Source organism: Polistes dominula, unplaced genomic scaffold, assembly GCF_049000335.1.
Source record: "Polistes dominula isolate Pdom_NZ unplaced genomic scaffold, Pdom_raw_medaka contig_82, whole genome shotgun sequence".
NCBI classification, from domain to species: domain Eukaryota; kingdom Metazoa; phylum Arthropoda; class Insecta; order Hymenoptera; family Vespidae; genus Polistes; species Polistes dominula.
In genome coordinates this window covers 5414362-5437517 of record NW_028301046.1, presented here as the reverse complement: position 1 = coordinate 5437517, position 23156 = coordinate 5414362, and the positions used below count along the sequence as shown (strand labels likewise).

At 34.4% G+C, this 23156-nt stretch overlaps 1 protein-coding gene across 1 annotated transcript in view; it reads right to left on the bottom strand.

The window, feature by feature from the left end:
* The window catches only part of LOC107074580 (uncharacterized), a 384592-nt gene that overhangs the window by 16611 nt on the left and 344825 nt on the right, over positions 1–23156 (bottom strand). Inside the window, exons 5-7 of the mRNA XM_015336134.2 lie at positions 19216–19353; positions 7020–7229; positions 6144–6404 (exon numbers count right to left, since the gene is read on the bottom strand). Coding sequence (XP_015191620.2) covers positions 6144–6404; positions 7020–7229; positions 19216–19353 — 609 coding nt within the window. The remainder of the gene's footprint in view (positions 1–6143; positions 6405–7019; positions 7230–19215; positions 19354–23156) is intronic.

Genomic DNA, 23156 nt, shown 5'->3' with positions numbered 1-23156 from the left:
TATTCAGTTGGGGTAGGAAAGCTAGTAAAATAGAATATATGATTTCAAAAGTACGTTTGTTTTTCAAATTAGTCATCAAGCGAGCTACCATACAGTCTCTTTTTCATATTTCATATTTTAGTATCTCTTTCAACATATTATACAAGGTATCTGAAAATGATTTCCGGTTAAACTGTTTCAGCGTATTTTATGCACAAAAAATATAACATTTTTTTATTGTATTTTCACCATCAAGAAAAACTTTAGATATCTTGTATATTGTTCGATACATCAAAAAAGCATTTCAATAAATATATTTATGTGATAGAAAGAGATAAAAAGGATGGTCCATTATTTATCCAGGTAAAAAATCCAAATTACAAGGTCTCCAACAATACTGTAATCATTAAACTCGTTGTCCCACTTTCTTCAAATGTTACATAAGAGCAATCGGACTTTTTATCGTTATCGTTCTAACTGCAATAATATCCTTTATATTTTCTCTCTCATTCTATTTCTTTCTTTATACATATATATGTGACACAATACAATCGTAATTTCATGAATGATCATATATCTCGAGTGACAAAAAGGAGACTCGACGTGTTTTGGCAAACGAGAAGGAAGGAAATGAAGAAAATCATAAGGAGGATAGGTCGGACGGTTGGTTTGACCACTACCATCATATTTCCTCCACGTATCCTAATTTATTATTTATACTACCATTTCTATTTATAGTCTTTATACTCCCTATTATTTATTTCCTTCCTGAATGAGAATGATTTGTTGATTGTATCGTAGTTTGGAAAAGTAAAACCGGATTAGTTCTTAGTACTTTATCATTTTGCTTTGCTTCCTTCTTCTTCGTGGTTGACCGAATGATAGAAATATCCCTTGCTCGTTTCTCCATCAACAACACATACACACATTGAGATTATCATCAAGAGTAGCAACAGTAGCAGAAGCAGAAGCAGCAACATCCTTGCGTGGTTCTTTGCGTTGATGAGAGTAACGATGTCGAGCATGTTCGTGAAATATCGTCGCTATTAACCTATTTTTTCCGGCTATGCGAGAAAAGAAATGACATGTGACGAAAAGAGAGGCAACAAGAGAGTTGAGAAATGACGAAAGCCTGACCTACATTTTCTTCAAGTTGGACAACCAAACTTGACGACTGAAAAAATGAAACGACATACACAAATAGAAAAAACAAAGTATGTCTTTGTTAGAGTAAGAAGCAATCGTTTAAGTAATCTACTTGTTAAGCAATCAACTTGTTAAGCAATAATCGAAAGCAACGAGGCTGTTTTATCAAGTAGAAAAATGGTAATTAGTAACGAATTTATACATTAAGTATGGTTAATTACTCGACGTAGTATTTTTAATTATTCATCTATATAATTCATATTATATAACATCGAAAGACGAGGAAAGAGAGAAAAAGTGTGAGAGAACGTCGATAATGCCAACGTTTTAATCGTTCTTAATTGTCTTATTGGTACATTTAATTGGTTCATGAAAAAAGGGATGCTTTTTTCTTTTTTTCTATCTGTCGTTTTTTGTTAATATTTTAATCTGTTTTAAGAAGCTTATAGATTTACTACGGCTCGTTTGACGAAATGAAAGAAGATATCGTGAAATTTGCAAGAAAAATTTTTATAATTTTTCTCGTAATTCGAAATAAAAATAAAGTAATAAATAAATATAGAAATAGAAGGAGGAGGTTAGATTTAGATGGAGAAAAGAACGTTGAATTGTTTGGTTTATCGGACGTCAAAGTGCGTTTTAAGTTAGATCACCCCCAAAGCTCTTTTCTGTCACTTGAACCGGTAAAAAAAGGTCGTCCTATCCTTTTAATATTGACGGCTACACGGAATCTTCAAAAGGAAGTTGCATACGAGACCAAAGAATATTGAAATTGCATATGACCTTTTCTTTCACTTTTTTTTTACTATTTTCTTTTTCTTTTGTGCTTGTTTCTATTTCATTTCTCTTTTTCATGTTACGCGACTTAAATATATGTATATGTAGGATATACGTAACGAAAATATCGAAACACTTGAAGGCATTTCGTATCAAATTGTTTACCAGTAAACATTGTAATCAGGCCATGTGTACCAATAATGATACACGGTTACAGTTTGACGATTACGTTAAATTTGTGTATAATTTGTAGCTTCTTTTTCTTTTTTTTTTAAATTGGCCATTTATTTATTTGTAGAATAATTGGAACTATATAATCGTATTAGACAGAAAAAAAAGAAATAACCTTATCAATGCAAATTGTGATACATTCAATCGATTTCTTATTTTTGATTTATCACCAATTGAAAATGTTACTCGTTCGGGAATAAAAGTTCAGGTATGTACTGAAAATAGTACGAGTTTCGTGGAACACGTCAAACTCGTTTCGTTATATTTTTAGAGAGAAAGTTTGAAATAAATCAGAAAGAGAGAGAGAGAGAGAGAGAGAGAGAGAGAGAGAGAGAGGAAGTATTTTCGGAAGATAAAAATAGAACAGGTCGATGGTAAATTTGACATAATTTTTTAAATTATCATTTTTAAAAGGTAAAAATCTCATGTTTTATTATTCTTCAAAATAAAAATAATTTGATTGATACTAAAATTAGCGAACCGAATGATATTACAGAAATCTACCTTATGGAAATAGAAACGGTAACAGGGTAGAAGTGTCGACAGTGGGGTTTCTAACAAAACGTACGTGTATGTGTGTATAGACATAGTACTTTCTTTGGATAAAGCAGAATGTCTAAAGTGAGGACGAATGAGATCGTTGAACTGTATGATCGGTTTAGAAGCAAATGGAACCTTGAGGTCTCTTTTATTCGGTCGAATGATTATGTGTCAAAATACATTAAATCCTTGCATTGTGTTAAATCAAAGAGAGAAATGTCCGTGTGACTGATCCGCGATCATTTTCACGTTTACGTATTTTAACGGGAAACTTGTGAAAACGTAAGATAATCGAAGAACACAATCGTAGGTAATCGTTAATCACTTGAACGTTTGTTATTTTCAAACGTAATTCGTATACAAATTGGTAATCACTTTTTTGAAAGGTAAAAATTTTTTTGAGAAAATTTGCATCTAACGATAGATATTTTTATTATTTTTATTTTATCATGTATATCTGATTACAAACGATCACAGCATAATAATATACGTGTATATTATAGCACGAGAATTCGTGAAAGGAAGCCAAATTTTAATTTAACTTTGTTCGATAGCGAACGATTAAAAGTGTTGTACCGGTAAATTCTATGTTAGAAGAGAAATTCACTGAGTCCGTTCTCTCTAAAATCGTTAACGAAATTTAATCGGCATAGAGTATGAGGGGAGTCTACCAACCTCTTTCCAAATACGAACTTGGAAACTGCGCAAGTTTCCAACGCGAGATAATCCAATGGTGACCAAAGAAGTGTATTACGACGTTATGCAACCTGCGATTCTACTGGCTAAGGGGGAGAGGAGGAGAACGCGTTGTGAAACACACCTATAAGTTGCGCTCGTTCTGTACGTTTGCAACACCCCGAACAGAATTCGTAGAAGTTTCTTGCTGCTAACGATTAGCGAAGAATTGCTAACCCGCTGATGGGATTCATCCGGACAAGAAAATCATTTGCCACGTTCCAATGCGTTTTTTTCACTCCCCACGCCATTCCCTTCATCTGTTAAGGGAGTCTGTTATTCGTGTCGTAATATGATACATTAATGGGATCAAAATTATTTCGAGAATATTCAGGAAGCGTTTTAACTTTTTTTTAACAGAGAATAATTTTTGGGAAAAATATTACGGAAAAGAAAAAATACAGGAAAAGTAGTTTCTCTCTCTCTCTCTCTCTCTCTCTCTCTCTCTCAATTACATTGTACTGATGTATTTTTATATCAACTCTGTTCTTTTGCAATTTGTTTTTAAAAGGGAGTCTCTGTTTGTTAACATAAAAAACATCGTTTAACTAGCCCAATCTTTTAACGAATAGAGGACGTTAAAGTTAATGAAACTACTCGTAACCTTTTTCGAAAAGATGGTATGGTACTCTCTCTCTCTCTCTGTTTTAAAACAGGCGAATCATCTTTAAAACGTTTCTCGTGTCGCTACGTCAACAGATTTAATCCATAGAAAGCGGCCGAGGCGAACTTTCCTTTGCTGCGGTTTTTCCTTAGTTTCGCTCGTATGTATGTATGTGCATTCAATCGCTTACTTAGTACTAACCCTCAGCAGCCCTTCCACCCCCTCTTACTCCGTCGAACGAGAGAACTACTAGAAAAGAAAGAGGAGAAAAGCTTCGACGAAGAGGAGCAAACGAAGAAATAAAAATAAAAAAAAGAAAAATAAGGAAAAGAAATAAAAGGAGTAGAGTCGTCGAAAAAGATAAAGAGAGAGAGAGAGAGAGAGAGAGAGAGAGAGAGAGAGAGAGAGAGAGAGAGAAAAGAGATAGTGACTTCTTTTGCAAGGGCTTCAGATTATTAAACTCGATGTTCGTCATATTTTTCGAAACTACCTTTGCTATATGAAAATGACATGATTTTTTTCGTCGAGCTCGCTTGTAAACGAGAAATCTGCCTCGTACGACTAAAAAAGAAAAAAAAATTGTAATAAAACTAGTTCGCGTCGTTTTGAATTCATTCGTTTCTTTCATAAGGCAAACATTCGTAAAATCATAACTTATATTTTCCATAAATACGATTTATTAATAAAGACATATTTCGTTAACGTCTCTCTCTCTCTCTCTCTTACATTTAAGATACTTAAAACAGAAATTCTTACAGCAAGAAAATTAGATAGATTTATTTCTTTTTCTTTTTATGTCCATTTCTATAGACTTCAAGGAACGTTAAAAAGATTCAATAAATTTTTTAAAACCTCCACGTTGCAAGTCTCTTTCTCTCGTGTCTACAGTCTTGCAAAAAGATTTCATTGGAGTTCTTTTTTTTATGCTTCTACTTGAAAGAATTTTGTGGCGTTATTGGCTTTTGGGATACGTTTGTTAACCAATTTCCTACTCTTTCCAAAAGAAGAGAGAGAAAGAAAGAAAGAGAGATTTACGGTTGTAGCAACAAAGTGAAATCGTACGTGGTAGTTTTCCATGAGTTACGAGCGTATTACCCCTGTAATCAGACTTGAGTTAGCTAACGTCGAAAATTCTCTCACGTAACTGTTAGAGCTGTTAATGAACTTTGGGGAAACGTTTAAGGACATAAGTTATATATTGGCAATTTCTCTGGACGTTAGAGCCATGGGTATCAGTATCCTGTAATACCGGTGCTCACGCAATTTCCTCCTGATTAGGGTCTGAGCGGTGAGGATGCGAGCTTGACCCGTGCGTCGGCATATTTAACTAACTAATGCAGTTGCAAATTAGCCATTAGCAGGTGTTACACGCGGTGGCAGATAGGTGTACGGTAATCAAATTAACGGAATAGTTACTGTCTCTCGTGCTAGGGAAACTAGCGGAATAACGTTGTTACCCTAACTGCGCAAAGTGCACGCACCTACACGATAGTAACCAAGAGAATTCGTATATGCAAGAGAGAAAGAGAGAAAGAGATAAAGAGAGAAAGAGAGAAAGAGAAAGAGAGAGGGAGAAAGAGAAGAGTGTAAGGATAGTCGATGAACATGGGATGAGTGCTTATAAACACGATAGCGAAGCTAGTATTATATGACTATAAAATCCATGCACGTGATAGGAATAGAAGAGCGAATGGTGGATTAGCAAAATTGCCTATGGAATATTAACAGGGATCGGTTCGGTAACAGCGAATCTCTCGATGTTCTCAATTTATCTTCGTAAGCCGCGACGTTGAGCTCGATCGACGAATTCCGGACCGGAAATTTTCTACTTTCCCTACAACGACTCGTAAATCCCTTGGTAAAGACTAGATAGCCGAATCTGGTGTTCCTTCACTTCTCGTTACTCATCCGACGTTATAGATGAGAGACAGAGAGAGATAGAGAGATATAGGGAGAGATAGAGAGAGAAGTAAGAGAGTTTACCACACGAGTCGTGAGTTCGCTTCAATTAGCAAGTTACATGTTAGACGACACAAGGGAATTCGTGCTGTTAAAATTCGGAAATCCATCGTGGTTGGTAGGTCGGTCGGTTTGTTAGAGGATGACGCTTCATCGTTTCAAAGTTACGAACCTGCGTGAGCTGTTCAGTCGCCGCCTCAGTGGCCAATCTAGCTAGGCCCTCCTCGTACCTCTCAAGGGCTGTGAGCCTGAGAAGTAAGTTCTGTAGCAAGGCTGAAACTTCCTGTCGCGCCGCCGCGTCGACCGCAGCAACCTTCTGCGTGATGGATTTGACGTGACCCATCACCCTCTCGTCCCGAAAATCGTACGGGAAAGTCTCCGTCCATTCTGCCAACAGCTGCACCAGTCGGGGCACGAAACGATGTAGTCGTTCCTGCAAAATCCGTATGTTACTTTGATTAATTTGCATTTTCTCTTACCACTACTATTCCTAACGTTATGACAATTAATAGTATGCTCTAGTTATGCGTTCTTTTATGTCCTTTAGTTTTATTCTTTGAGAGAATTTTTCAAAAGATGCAACTACGTTAGTCCGTGCTTTACTTCATTTTTCATTAGACATCTATTTTTAATAAAATTTTTATTATATTCTAAATTATTAAAATGTTTCTATAGAGTAGATTTATATATTCAAAGGCAAAAGAGTTTTTATGTGTCCATATGAAAATTATTTCATTCAAATAAAAGTAACAACTGCATCCTATATCATGTAAAATGATTCATATAACCGTGTAGTCCTTTGTCTACTTTGATGGGACAATTTCGACTTAGAAATTGACTCGCAAAGCAGCAAAAACTCGTTATCTTCGAATAAAGTACGAGTGAGGTTGGATGAACGATGATGAGAGGAAAGCAAGAGAGAGGTCGAGGTGAGATGCAACGAGACGATAACGCACGTTAGCAGTCATGCTCTTGATGGTAGGGTAAAGAGGCATATCTAAGGGAAAGAAAAGAAAGAATATAAAAGAAGAGAAAGAGACGAACTCACCTTTCCACCTTCTCCATTGAGATTTTGCTGATGCTCGCAAAGGGCGCAAACCTCACCCAGTAGCTCGTGCGGTTTGATGAAGAGTCTCGCGCTTAGCAAAAAGGCGAAAAGGTAAGCACGATCGGGATAATATTCCTCAGTTGGTACCATGTGCTGTACTAAAGCTTCCAAGGATCCAGAAACTAGGTTTCCGTCTCGGTACACCAGAGCCTGAAACAAGAGACCCGCCGACATTCTTGAGCACATGAAACTAGATACCTACGAATATGTCAACGTTCGTTTTTCCACCCTAAATGCAAATGCAAGATACGAAACTTGTACGGATCGCGCTTTAATGCACTCCTACTGAAATATACTCGTATATCTTAATACAATGAGGAATGAAGGGGAAATGAGTTGTCGTGATAATGGAGATGCTTTCTTGCGATAACGTTTCGAATTTTACTCTTTCTTCTCTCTCGACGAATGAATAATATAGTCCCATTGTTAAAAAAAAACCTTCGCAGACTATACAATTTTATGTTAATCGATATCGCTGATGTCATATCTTCCATGAATTTTTTTTTTATTAGAACGAGAATAAGAAGTTTGTTATTCAATTATTTATATCCATATACATATTCGTATCAATTATAACATAACATCATTATCTCGTTGAATTAGTGTAGAAAATTTTGATAATATTACGAGATTACTTATGTAGTTTAGGATTTGTTTTATTGTTAGTGTACATGCGTGTTGCTTTGAGATTACAAAGTTTCGTGTCATCCACTTTGTTAAGGATAGGTAGGATACGTATACCATATTTAAATGTAACACGAGATAAAATATAATACGTGTATGATATTTCCATACACGTGTAGTTTATATAAAGTAAATTAATTAAAATGATAACATTATCTCTAATATAAATATACGTTTTTTGAAAGTATGTAAATTACATTATTCTCGAGATAAAATGTTCAAATTTTAATATAAGGTTATTTCTCTTGAGGGCTTGATGGTATTTATCGTAAGAATATAAACGGAAACTTTGTAATCCTAAGTTAGGACGAGATGACTCAAACAGAAGAAGTTGATGTTACAGGAGCGAACATTTTCCTAGACTTCGTAAGCGTTAAATGCAACGAAAAGTTCAAGGTAATCCCTAGGTGCTTCGTAACTCAACACGATTAATTGTAAGGGACTAAGATAGTTATGGCTATACTTTATCTATATGTTATTTTTATACGAATTCAACTTTTACGATGAGTCAAATAAAATAACATACTACGAGTTGGGATCGGATTTGTTTTTAGTTTTAGAAAGAGAAAGAGAAAGAGAAAGAGAAAGAGAAAGAGAAAGAGAAAGAGAAAGAGAAAGAGAAAGAGAAAGAGAAAGAGAAAGAGAAAGAGAAAGAGAAAGAGAAAGAGAAAGAGAAAGAGAAAGAGAAAGAGAAAGAGAAAGAGAAAGAGAAAGAGAAAGAGAAAGAGAAAGAGAAAGAGAAAGAGAAAGAGAAAGAGAAAGAGAAAGAGAAAGAGAAAGAGAAAGAGAAAGAGAAAGAGAAAGAGAAAGAGAAAGAGAAAGAGAAAGAGAAAGAGAATATAATATTTCCACACGAAATCGTTGCAAAATCGGAGATCCTTTTTTGAGGTTTCCACAAATGTTAGTAGAGTATTGAGATACGTTGTTCTGAAGTTACTATCAAACCGCAGTCTGTTAAATCTGTGAGCTATTAAAGTTACGCCCATCGCTACACCGCTAAGCTTCGAACATCTCTATCGAGTAGGATTCAAATAGCTTAAACTTAGCACGGGTTAATATACCATCGAATGATGAAACATTCGCACGGAGTAACTTGCAAACCATCGACGAACTTGCGACGGAGTCAGGCCCCCGACCTTGTTACCATGAGGTAATATTAACGACATAACAACGGTACCAGACATCGTTACAAAGTGATGATTTTAACTCACGTTCATCAAAGAAATTCCTCCTTTCCGCTTTAAAAGCAAGCGAAAATGAAACGTAATTATCGGATAAATTTTATTTTTACAAAAAAGAGAGAGAGAGAGAGAGAGAGAAAAAGAATAAAAAAAACTTCGTTCATCGATAATGTTTCTAGAGAAATTATTACATTGGCAAGGAATTTCATTAAAACATTAATTTCTGTTTGATAAAAAACATCAAGCACAAGGTAGGTAGGCATTGATATATATTTCTCATTTTATTTTAAACAAAATAATTTTAAAAGGCTATTATCGTAATCGATTTTAATCTCGATTTTACGAATGTAATGCATATATCAACAACCACGGCATGTTTAGAATATGTTACGAAGTTTAAATAGGATTATTTTCGGCTTCATTTAAACGGTAAGAGTTATAATAAGAGCTCGTTTTATGGGAAATACAAATTATATCGGAATAAAGAATTATCTTTTATATCATTATTAGAAAATTTTATTTATTATTTATTCGGGTGTTATTTAAAATAGTCATTTTTATCTTTTAACGAATATTCTTTTCTTTGTTTCTTTCTTCAAAAGTTTTCGTTTTACGAGTTGAAATATAAACAATTATCTATCCTTGTAAATTTTCATTTCAATAATAATTCACATTTATCGATACAAAGACCAATAATTACGTTGTTGATAAGCTTTACGAGTGCTGCTGAATTAATTATTATCAATGAACTTGCCTATATATGTCTATATATATTTATTATTCGTACACAATCAACGATTGAAGCATTATTATGAACTATTATAAATATGATGAATACGATAAATATTATAAATTCTATATATATCATAATTATTACAAATAATTTATGTCAACGAATTGAATTTTATGTGCTTTAGTAGAAAATACAAACCATTAGCTTTATTGGTGGTTAAAGCAATAAAATAGATGTACCATTATATTAATATTGGAATTATTCAGCAGTAAGTAAAACATTTTAGAAAGGAAAGAAATATTTTTGCTTTGAAAGTAATTTCATGATTTTGAATTTGTTCAAAATTGTAAATTCCCATAAGTTCTTGGCTAAATATACTACATAGAATAAAGCTTCAGCACCCTTATTATCCTAATACCCTAATATTCGAACGTTCGCGTATCCGGAAGTTCTGTTATCCGTATAACTATTTTGTAGCGATGATTACATATAATATTTTGAAGCACACGTGTTTTCTCCTAGTTGTAAGTTACTATTAATACCATAATTCTATGTAATTATATTTATTACCAAAATTATACGATTTAGCAGTTAAAAAACCATATGGGATTTTTAAATATCGACACAGAGTGACGAGTTTGTTCATTACAGTTTGAATAAATAAAGTTTGATATAAAAGAATATAGGATCGTGCATTTCCGTTCCAAATAAAGTAAAAAAGGCCTTGTATAGTTCAAAGGTTAAAGCAGTGGTCCAGAAAATCAAAGACCCGGGGTCGAGCTCCTTATTTAGTCAAGTTCAGCGACCTAATTTTTTCACAAATCCTACAAGAATGCTTGTTATATTATATTTTTGAAAATTCCTTTGATCTGACCACTTTTATTTTGTTATTAAAACAAATAGGAAAGGGTTCTACTGTTTATAAATTCGTCTTATTGTTAGTAAAATTCTGACTAGCGGAATATGCACATTCGTCTTAAGTGCGATTCAAATGATTAATACACGCGTATATATTATAAATGCATATGCAGAAATTCTTAAGAAGAAGTTCCGTAGCTTGAATCGGCATATAAAATTAACAATGCATACTTTGTCACTTAGCAGGCGCAATCTAAAGTTTGCCGTCTTATATTATGCAAATAGTAATTCAAATAGAATCATAGGAATTGAATTTCGACGTATGACGTGTTGAGAAATGTATCGAAACTTTATGTTCAAGTCTAATTCAACTCGATGATTCACGAATGTTGTGTACGATCATTTTTTTGTGATGAAAAAGAAGAAAAAAGAAGATTAATGATCGAGACAAAAAAAAATTGATTGAAGTGATAAATAATTATTGAGAATTGATATAATCAAGTAGATTTGATTCAATTGTTGTTTTCATTTGCAGCACTGAATCTACTTACTGATTACTCCACAATCATTACCGAGGCTTATCTATCTTTTTACTTTCTATTTATTCTTTATTTCTACAGCAACCACATTCACGTACAGAGAAACACAACGTCGGTGGGTGGTAGCACAACCCAATACACGTCTCTATTTATCTTGTTGGTTTGCGGTTAAAACGCTTTTGTTTTGTACCCCGTGTGACTTCGACCTCTCCCTTTCGACAAATAAACTAACGTGAACACCTCACTCCCCTTCGAAAAATTGATGTATTGTCGTGACGATCGTCGCTTCAATGTATCGCGTTGAATGTTAAAAAGAGAAAAAGAAAAAGAAAGAGAAAAATGTATATATACATATATATCTATATATATATCTCGATATATATAAAACATTTAAGGTAGAAAATATTTTATATTAATACCATGTCACGTGAAATCACATGCTATCCTGTTACATATTACACTACCTGATATTATAGTTGGAAACATACATATAATAAAAAATTAAATAAAAAAAAAGAAAAACAGATATTTTATATAACAACGTTTAACGTAGAAAATATTATACATTAATATCGCGTTATGTGAAATCATATGCTATCGCGTTACATATTATAACACGTAACATTACACTTTAAATATATGAAATAAAAAGATGAGATACGTAACGTGAAATCGTATTATTTAATAACTATATGATCGTCAATAGCGATTGTTATCGTGCATATAACTGCGAATGATTCCGTATAATTAACTATATGGTTGAACTTCTCTTTATTTCTTCCTCCGAGTGTTAGGAAAAAAAAAACGAAATTGATGATTTATACCACGCTCAGAAAAAAGCTTTCTACTTTTTTCTTTTTCTTTTTTCTATGATATGCTTAGTCCATAAGTACGTCAAAGAAGAAATGACCGACCTTTGCTGAGCTTGCAGAAAATCGTACATATTTTTGTGATGCGTGAGAGTGACACATGAGAAAAGGGAATCGTAAAATTTATTGGTTCTTTCTATGTAAGTTCCATTCGTATCGTTGACATTTTACCGATGGGAAGAAAAAAGTAAATACCTACCTTCGTAACCTCCATGAATGTTTTACTTCTTTGATTTATAACGATAAAACGTATTTTTTTCTAGGTTACGAGTAAAGTTCGACAGTTTCTTTTCAACGTTATGTAAAAATTTCTTTCAACTGATGTGAGACACTCAGTTACGATCTGATTTCTCTAGATTTAGCTGATGAATTTGCGATAGTCACTTAAACGTTTGCGATTAACGATCACGGTAAAATGAAAATCACTTTAGAAAAACTATAACAGTTCTTTACGAGAGAAAGGAACATTCTGAGAGAAAGAATTGTTAATGATGCAGTTTTAAAGGTTTCGGAATGAGATAAGGAAAGGAAAATTACATGGACTTTGGGTTCAGTTAGGGTTGCTTATAAACTGACTAAGCATTTAACCTTTGTATAAGAAACTTAAAATAACGAAAAGTTAGTACATGACAGAACACAATTATGAATTAGCGTATTCTTTTGTGTAAACACATTTTATTTGTATTTTTTAACGAAAATTACATTATTTATTTCAGTATATTATTCGTCATATAGTTATCTACTAAAGTTCGAAATATTTATAGCGTTCTTCGTAAGTACCTTATATCGATGGAACTTGAATTTATGAAGGAAATAGGACTGTAGGAAGAAATCGGAAGTCGATCCTTCGAAAAGTACGAATCGGTCAAAAGTTATGGGGACATCATTCACCGTGATATAAAACGAATTGAGTAAGACTTCTCACGTACGGGAACTTACGTTTCACGATGAAAAATTTTCACTTGACGTATTTATTGACGAGTGAAAATGCCCACGTGTTTCTCGTTAACTAATTGCTATTTTGAATAAATTAAAGAGAACAAGAAAAAAACTTCTTTTTATATTTATTTTCTACATTATATGTGTATTTCGTGTAAGTTCTTTTTTTTTCTTCTAACAAAGAGAAAAAAAATATCATCGCGTTAAAAGGAAAGAATCTTCGAAGATATCATTTTTACGATAACAAAGTATCCTATTCTTGTTGGAATGATACAAAAGATATCGTTTTTCGATAGCAAGACAAATAAAAAATTGTTCCCGTTTGTGATTTCCACTACCGATTCAATTTCAAACAAATCGATCGAAATAAACCATGAATTTGTAAAGAATAGAGTTACCTATAAAATAAAAAAAAATTCAAGAGAGCCAATAGACGTCAACACTAAAAGGGTTTTAGTTACTCGTTTTAAAGGCTTTCCCTTACCTTCTCTCTCTCTCTCTCCCTCTTTCTCTCTCTCTCTTTCTAACATAAGTTGCTTTCGAATTGAGTCTCGATGAGGATCGTTTTGACAATTAGACAGTTAATGAGTCGTGCTTGTTCATAAATAGATCATACGAATGAACTACGATTGCTTAGCCGATCAAAATGTGTCGAAGAGAACATTTTGGTACAAAGGATTGATTGATCAATCGATTTGTGGCTTTCTGATGTGTCCTTTGATCATTAAATGAGTAATCTATTTAGATTAAAGGTCTAATTCTAAGTAGCTTATAATAATACAGTGTATCTTCCTAATATTGACTTATGATTTTAATCATTTCAATTGCTCGTTGTATTCAATGCAAGCATATGTATGCATTCATTATCTTACGGTTAAATACGTATGATATATTATCATAACCAGATTCAATATCAAGGAAAGATAATATCCGGTGAATAAGTTAATAGGAGTCGGACGTTACGCTCTAACGATTTAATAAAGCGTAATCTTTGAAGATTTTCTAGATTACCCAAAAGCGTATGGAAAGTTAGAAGGTGAGGATGATACGAACGTTTTGCAAACGTTACCGTACTTTACAGCGTTATAGATAGTGGAAAAATGCGAAGTACTGGGAGTTGCGTGGTCGTTGAGGATGTCGGTGAGGGGTGGTAAACTCATGGGTTACGGGAAGGGAGGGGGAGAGGAGGTAGAAAGGGTAGAATCGAGGAGGATGAATTCAGAGCTCTTGCTGGCTGGTTCCTTTGTTATAACGCGTTGAGTCTTCCTTTCTTTTCTACTCTTTTCATACGACCATTCCACTACCGGCTCCGCAATCCTCCACCCACTACCCTTTTCCTCTCCCTCTCTCTTTCCTCTTTACAGCTAGCTCTTCTTCCGTACACAAGCCAGGTAGGCAGCCTTGTGCACTCCGTAGAGGCCGCCTGTGGTTTTTATGTATCCGGCTTAATAAAACGTTCAGCTCTCTTTTACCGTTATATCGTACATCTACGCTTAGTCTTTTCTCTTTTTCTCTCTCTCTCTCTCTCTCTCTCTCTTACTTTCCTTCTTTCCATTTATCTTTTTCTCTTTTCTTTCTCATCCTTCGCATAACGTTCTCTTGTTATATTTGATATACAGTATGCCCAAAAAGGTTAAGATCAAACTTATACTACTTATTACTAAGGTCAAATAAATGAAAAAAGTTAATACATATAACTTTATTTTTCAAATTATAACTTTGAACTATATAGGATACCCTGTGTATACAATATATATGTCGATCTGGAGTTTATTATTCTTTCGACTTCCTTACTTTTCATTATTTTAAAATTATTCGGTTTTTTGAACAACTCGGAAAATGAAATTACTACTCAATGTTAAATAGCTAACTATTCTTTTGATCGTTTTCTTTCTTTTAACATTAACATCATCCTATAGTTAGTAGAAATTAATTGGTTTTATATAGTCGATCCGAGGATAAACAACGGATCGCGAATTCGTTCGAAAAGATTTAAGATAAAACGACTCAATGTTAACTTTTTTTGTATATATTACCTAGAGGAATATATACGTGCAACTACCTCTACATGCTTTTCAGGTCGCGTGTTTTCTCGATATTTTCTCTCAACGTCTACGAAAGTAATCCTCCTCTCGTTTCGTGAGCACCCAAACGTATAGAGGATAGCGAGAAAAGAAATATATGCCGCAGCGCTTCTCTTTCGTTTCTTTATTTTTCTTTTGCTTGTTTTTTCTTTTTTTTTTTTTATTATTTCAAGAGACATTACGGGAGTGGTGCAATTAAAGAGATTTGTAGGACAACGTGTTTTCAGTCGGAAGGATTACCGCTTCTTCGCATTTCGGATTAGTTACATTGTCTAAATAAAGCATCATACGTAGATATCCACACAACACACACACAAAAACAACACATAATATATACACGCGTAAACGTGAAAGAAAAGCTCATAACAAAGTTAATCATTTTACTAAAATTTAATATTTTCAGAATTTTCGTTGAAACTTTACACGCATTTACTGGTGAAATGTGTGTGGGTGTGTATTTTGTTATATAATTTGTGTTAAGAAAAATATTCGTTTTTAATCATCACCGTGATATTTCAATCCAAACACTAAACATTAATAAAAGTCTAATTGAGTAAACTAAGGATGGTGCATTATGGTGCATCGTCGCAGGAATAAAAGAAAAGAAATTATGATTACGAAAAGAGTGTGGATGAGTTAAAGAAAAACGTTGAAGAGAAACGGAGTGTACGTTCGCTAACACACAAAGCGATGAAACAAAGACGAAGAAAGAGTGCTACCGAGGAAAAAAGAAAAGATAAAGAGAGAGAAAAAAGGGAAGAAATAAGAGGAAGAAAAGTAAACTCCCGGAGTTATTTCGAGGAAAAAAAAATTTGGATAGCAATTAGGAAATTAGTTTTTCCCTACCGAAATCAACGAACGAGTTTGTGCCAACGAGTTTTTTTCATAAGATGAAACTGAAATGTGTTTTCGTGTATGTATAAGTTTGTATGTGCTCGTGCTCGAGCGCGTGCGTGTGTCTGTATGTGTGTGTGCACACTACAAGCGTACGTACCGAAAACTTTACGTTTCAACACGTATTCGGAAAAATCAATGTTTAGTTATCCGTCGGTTACTAGGTCGAAGATCAATTTTTGACAAAAAAAAAAAGAAATGAAATGTCTGTTTCTCGTATAAAAAGAACTAGAGTGGAGAAATTTCAGAATAATAACAAGAAACATAGCCATTTGAGTTGCCGACGAAATGAAGAATAGAGAAATCGAAGTGATCGGTCAAATCGATAAAGTAATAAATAAAATAAAATAAAAAAATAAATAAAAAACAAAAAAATTGTCCACGATCCTATATCGTAAAATGGTAGAAATAATCGTGGATATATGGTTAGATTGATGACGTTAATAAAGAACGACAGTTATCTTAGTTTTATGGACACCAATGTGTAATCCGATAAAAGAGGATGATTTGATCAATTTAGTTTGAAGCGCGAATCCATTTAACGTTATTGATTTTTCATCTTTGACATATCATGCTCGTTATTGAGTATGATCGTGCACGAATATACTCTTGACGTTACGCTCACTTACCCAAGATCCTACACTACATGTACAGTGCGTACTCTACGTAGTTTCTACGCGTAGAAACGCGCGCGTTCGCAATAGCGACATTCCGTACTCGTAGAAGCAGCGAAACAGTATTCGGAATATCGGCGAGAACGCCCAGCCCGAATTTCCAACGATAATGTATGTGGGTCGATCGTCGTGAGTGGTTACACTTTCCGCCTGATCTTCGGCTAACTGTCGTGGTAAGATAAGCCGAGTCGAGGAAATGCAGGAAATGCGAGTTATGCGGGAATCCGCACGCTCTGCGATCGATACATACTCAGACTTTGGCCTTTCAAAACTATTTCAACTTGCTCATAATACCTCTTTACTAGTACTCTCTATTACTGCCCACCGGGAAAACGATCTTCCGTTAGTTTCGCTTGCCGATTATACAAATGGAAACTGCTACCTTTCCGGACAAATCTTGTTAATCTAATAGTACAACATCGACCCAACGCATAATCTCCTATATACGATGAATGAAACAAATTCGAATATCGAAGTTACGCTTTCTATTTTAGCATATGGACGTAACGTAATCAAATACGTCGTTTGTTAAATCTTCCGAACATTCATCGAATTCTAAGGGGGAACGAATTTATCGATCCATTCATATTCCGAAACTATGTACCTACCTATTCTCCTACTCGTATCCGTGAGCAACGTGCATGCATTTAATCGAGGACGATTCAGTTCGATACGGGGAAGACCGATTGAAAATGTTGAAACATAACGAGCATTAAAAAATAATCGTTCTTTCATCAAACGTCATTCTCGATCATTGAGAATAGGCGTTGGGGATGGGGAAGGGGAGTAGTTGAGCGGTTGTCTACGACGAAAGCAGCTCTGATTTTGCTGGCGCATGTAAATTGACGAACGCGTGAAAAAAATTGCGAGAGAGTGCGAAAATAGAGAGGAATGGGCGAATGGATGGATGGATAGATAGATAGATAGATAGATAGATAGATAGATAGATAGATAGATAGATAGATAGATAGATAGATGATAGATAGATAGATAGATAGATAGATAGATAGATAGATAGATAGATAGATAGATAGAGGGAAAGAAAGAAAGGGTTACAGGGAAAGAGTGACATTGGTGTATGAAAGATAAAGATAGAAGATGAAAAAAAATTGGTGACGCTTATCAGACCGGGTGCGAACGTGGACGTTTCGGAACGAATGATCGGTGCAGTTTCACCGACTGGAACTATCCCACCCTCTTTCACTTCCATCCCTTCTACTCTTTAGCCCCATTCCACCACCCCCTCTTTCAGTTCAATCCCTTCTCCTCGCAGTTCCCTTTCTCTCTTTCTACTCTCTTTCAATTGTCCACACTGCACCATCCCTTCCCCACTTTCGAATGCGTCGACCTCTCTTGTCCGTTAGTCTCTTTCTCTTTCCATCTTTGGAGATCAAGCGAAGCAGGAAGAGAAAACGCGGATAAAGGTTTTAATTCCGTACGAAAGGATCGACGCGCAAAAATCGGCCGTCGGGAAAAAGATCGATTCGATTTGGATTGATGGACCAACGAGAGAACAATGCTTAACTTCGAAAGTAATCGTTTAATCCCTGGATTTTAACTACCTCCAACTGATTTCCTATCCCTTTTTCTTCTTCTTCTGTTTTTTCTTCTCTCTTTTTCTTCCTTCTTTCTCTTCTTTTTTTTTGTTTGTCTTATTGTATTGTTTGATACTACGGTTTTATTTTTCCCTCATTTGGTTTTTTTCTTTTCTCTATTACCTATTTTCTTAGTTTCCTTAACATTTTTGTTAATACAATTACTGTAATTACAATTTATTTTCATCATTATTATTATTATTTTAAATAGCAAATATCGAGTCGAATTTTGATACGACGAATATTATTCGATATCCTATTACGAGAACATTTTTGAACTTTTGCGAACGAACTCGATTATTCGTTGCTAGGAACAATTTTTTGTTGTTTTATTCAACATATCTTCGTTTCATCGTTACATCCTGTTGCCTCGCAATAAATCCTTTCATTCGGAAAATAAAGTAAAAAAAAAATGAACCGAACATTGTCAATACCAGAATGAATGACTTTTAGTTTGATCATTGGCAAAGTTTTGTCGAAATCTCGTTGAAACGAAGTTGTAACGTAAAAACTGCGAAATTATATACGAGAAGGAAAGGAAAAAGTCGATTTGTTCTTTCTCGCCAAAGAACGAACGATTCTGACGGTCTTTCAGCGTCGTATTCTCTACGAAGGAACGTTTCGCTCGTAACTATTGTGTATTTCACAGAGAATGAACGAGGAAGAAAGTTGAAAAATAAAAAAGGGATAACATTTTGTTCGAGTAGAATTGAGTCGAGTTTAGTCGAATTGGGTCTTCTAGTGAGAAATATTACAGATGGATTTTCTGGTCTAACTTGTATGTGGTATTAACTTCAACTTTTAGAGTATTAAAACGATGATGTAGTACGTGTGGTGCGTGTTAATATATGCCATATTTTATGTTAAAGATGAAAATTAAAATGGGATCATCAAGGATGAGATATTTTGTAATTTAATTTCATTTACTAGAGAATCCGTCGATATTCATGTTTTAATTAAATAGAATGTAATAATTAGTTGTTAAATAAATGTACCTTATAACTAAATAACCAAATTTATAATAATTATAATAATAATGATAATTAGGCCTGTGTTTGAAAATATAATAATCATCAAGGTGCTTACGTGTTCGGTATTTAAAGCTGCACCGTCGCGAATATCTTGATGATCAGCACCAGCACCATTGACCATGCCAGAACCAAGAACACCACTACCTCCTCCACCTTTTCCACCGACACCACCGGCTGGAGTTTGCGGTAAGCTCTGGAAGAGAAAAAAACATTGTATGAGTTTTTAATTGAATTTTAATTAAATAGCGAGATCGAAGAAGTAAATTTTATTATTTCATTTTTTTTTCTTTTTCAACGACAAATATCCCCGTCGTTATCTCTCGGTCAACTTTCGTAGAAGTCGATGAAATATCTTTTTTCTTTTTTTTTTTTTTAATATCTAACTTGATGGAAAATAACTTTCTTTTTATTTACCAAACCTTTCTGTTCCAATGAATTCCATATTATTTCAAATTTTAAAAAAATCCTTTTAAAAGGACGATTCTCATTTTCTCCATTTGTGCAGTCCTGTTTCCTCGGTAATTATACGAAAGATAAATTCCATCCTTACGAAAAGTTCGTTTGTTAATTAGCGAATTTGAAACTCGTTCAAGAAATAGATCATTTACTTTTCTAACCGATGATGATTCTATACAATCGAAAGACTTAATATTTATCCCTAAAAATTTACGAAAGTATCCATCAATCGGTTTCGATCGATAGAAATTGCACATATATATATATATATATATATATATATATATATTTTTTTTTTTTTCTTTCAATGATAATCCAATCATAATTGAATTTTGCAAAGCTTTCGCTTACTGCTTTTGCCGGTTGGTAATTAGAACGGTTATGGGAATCGTGTGTTAATTACACTATTCTCGCGTCATTATAAATTTTTAATTGTCAACAGACTTTCTACTCTCCATGTTGTTGTGAGGAATTGGTACGCTGATAATTGTACAGGATGGCAGAGAGGTCTGATTATTTCTAGCGGACATTGTTTGTTGGCGGTAAATTTATATACATGATAGGATAGCTTCAAGCGTAAATTGTGTGTTGAGGTTTTAAGGAAGAAGGAAGGATAAAAATGGAGAGAAGAATAAGAGAAATGGAAAAGTTAGGAAACGTTAAGCTTGTGGGTACTCTTAAAAGAGCTTACACATTATGAGAAGAGAAAAAGAGAAGGGGAAAAAGAGAGTGAGGGTTCATAATGTAATTAAAGGACGGTATATTCTAGGTCATAAAATTTCACATGTAATATTACGGTTTAATGACGGACGGCTTTTAATAAAGGATTATGATATGCTCGTTAAATCATACGTCAAGGGGAAACTTTTCCATTTTGGTGCATTAGGATTGATCGTGTTCGTGCGATTCGTACAACTGTTAATCACAACGGAAGAAAACTTTGTGATGCCTTATCAGTTTAACTCGTTATCAATGATAGTACCTAATGATAGGCTAATTTTCGTTTAACCCTTTTCATTTTTCACATTGGAAACTGAGAGAGAGACCATGAAGAGAACAAAAATGAAAGATAGAAAGAAAGAGAAAGAGAGAAGGACGTATTCGTTTTCTAATGATGATTGATCTTCGTTTTGTAACTCTTTAATAGTCCGTATCTACTAACGCGTGTTTCATGTTCGTCTCCTCGAAAACGTTTGCTTCAAAATAGAAATAAGAGCATAGCAATGATACGAAGTTGACGCGTTGTTCCATTATCCTGACGAGACATCATATCGATGCCATTTATCGAACTTTCCACGTGATACTCGTTTTTCCACCTTTTCTTATTTCTTTTTCGACAACGAGAGCGAGAACTACTACTACTACCACTATGACTACGATTACGACTACGATATAACTGCTGATTAAGATAAAATTGTAAAATCGATAGGGGCCCCTCCACCTTCCTCTCGCCCCCTATCCGCCTAGCGAAAGCGTACGATCGGCGTACACGGCGAAGGAAACAGGAGTAAAAAAAGAAAAAAAAAAGTATAAAAAAAGTAAAAAGTCTCGTCGGCCCCCTGAAAGGATGTCTTCCATTAAAAATGCTTTTAGGACGAACTTCGCAACCCGATAAAGCGATATTTGGTCTTCCTAATGACATAGCTGATTGTACGGCACTTTGTAACAACGAGAGCGAAAGGGGGGAGAAGGAAAAGAAGGAAGAGGGAAGGGAAAGGGGAAACGAAGAAAAATAAAACTCTAAAGAAAGAGAGGGAAAGGAGAATAGAAAGAGAGATATAACGAATAAGAGAGAGAGTAAAATAGGGAATTTTGCTGCTCTGTGGTGCTTTTTCTTTCTCTCTTTCGTATAAGAAGAAAGGTATGAAGAACGAAGAAAACGAAATAAAGGCTCGTTCACATTGAATCATGAGCCTCGAGAAGCCGAACTAAGGTCAGACCATGGTCTACGCCCATCTACGCCTATTTCGTGTATTGGTAATAGCGTAAAGTGCTCCTCTCAAAGTAATAGAGCCTCGAAGACCCTTTAAGTGACGTTCGGCACTTTACGATCGCTCTCTTCTTCTTTCTTTTTCTTTCTGTACTCCTCCTCCTACTCCATCCTTTCTCTCTTTCTCTCATCAGAGAGTTCTCTTGCGGTCTCTATATTTTTACATGATATAAAAGAGCAAAGTATCGTTTAGGATCATAGCTTCCTTGGTTCGACTTGTCTTCCTTTTTTTCTTTTTTGTTTCTTTTTTATTGTTCACTCGATAATCTCCGTTAAATAAAAAAGTATCTCTTGAATATCAATCTCGAAGAGTTTCATTATTGGAGAAGGCACATTTAATTGAAATATGACAACATTTCTTGCCACCTGTATACGGATATATATGAAAGAAGAAGAAGAAGAAGAATATGTCACGCTAACTAGATAATTCTTCTCGATAAATGGAATTATATTCGTGAAAAGTCAAACCAAGCGTTCGCATGTATAGGAAGAAATGCAAGGAAGAAGAAGAAGAAGAAGACGAAGAAGAAGTTAAAAGTAGAAGTAGAAGAAGAGGGTAATACGAATCTTGGTGAGTTTCTTTGAGGAGACTTGCCGTTCTTATTTTGCGCCGAATCGAAATGCACGAAGAGTTTCTTTCAACGGTTGCCTCTCTCTTCGTCTGTGCTGCTTTTGGCTCGACATTTCCTATACAGAGAATCCTACGATGCTCGCTTTCTTCGTAACACTTCCTGTTCCTCCTTTCCTCTCTCTCTCTCTCTCTCTCTCTCTCAACTTCTCCTTATCCTTCTATAATTATCTTTTACTTCTTCCTTCCACGGTTAAAAAAAAAGAGGAAAAAAAAAGAGAAGGAAAATATATATAAAAACTTGCGGCAGTTTTCAACGACTTGCTAGGAGAATTTTTTTTCTTTTTTTTGTTCTTCTTCTCTTCTTCTTCTTGGTTTAATTTTTGTTTTGTTTATTTTTTTCATGATACTTTCTTTATAAGTTCTCTATACTTCGAGTTTATCACTTTTTTTATTGAAAATTTTATTCGAAGCCATTGCATTCGATTTTCTCATGCATTTATCACACCCGCTTTAACGACGTGATATTTATCAAACCTTTTTCTTTTAATCTTTTATCTATTACGAAAGATTATTTTCAGAAATTGTACAATCACGATTTTAAGCGTTATCTCGAAAAGAAAGTAAATAGAAACGATTAATCGAAATAACGTAAATACAGGAAATAAACGTGTACTTAGGCTCGAAGTATCGTAACGAGATTACAGTAGATATGAAAATGATATTAGATCCGACGATGGCACTTTTAGTCGTAAAAAAAAAAAGAAGAGAAAGAGAGAAAGAGAGAGAGAGAGAGAGAGAGAGAGAGGGACAGAGGGAGAAAGAAGAACAAAGATTCGCGTGCATTATGCATTATTCAATATATCATTAAAGCTTCATTTTGAAATATGTACCAACACGAAATATGTTCTTAACGACGTTAAGATGATAGTTATGCGAATATACGTGATGTGCTAACAATAGGATTTATGTACGTAAATAT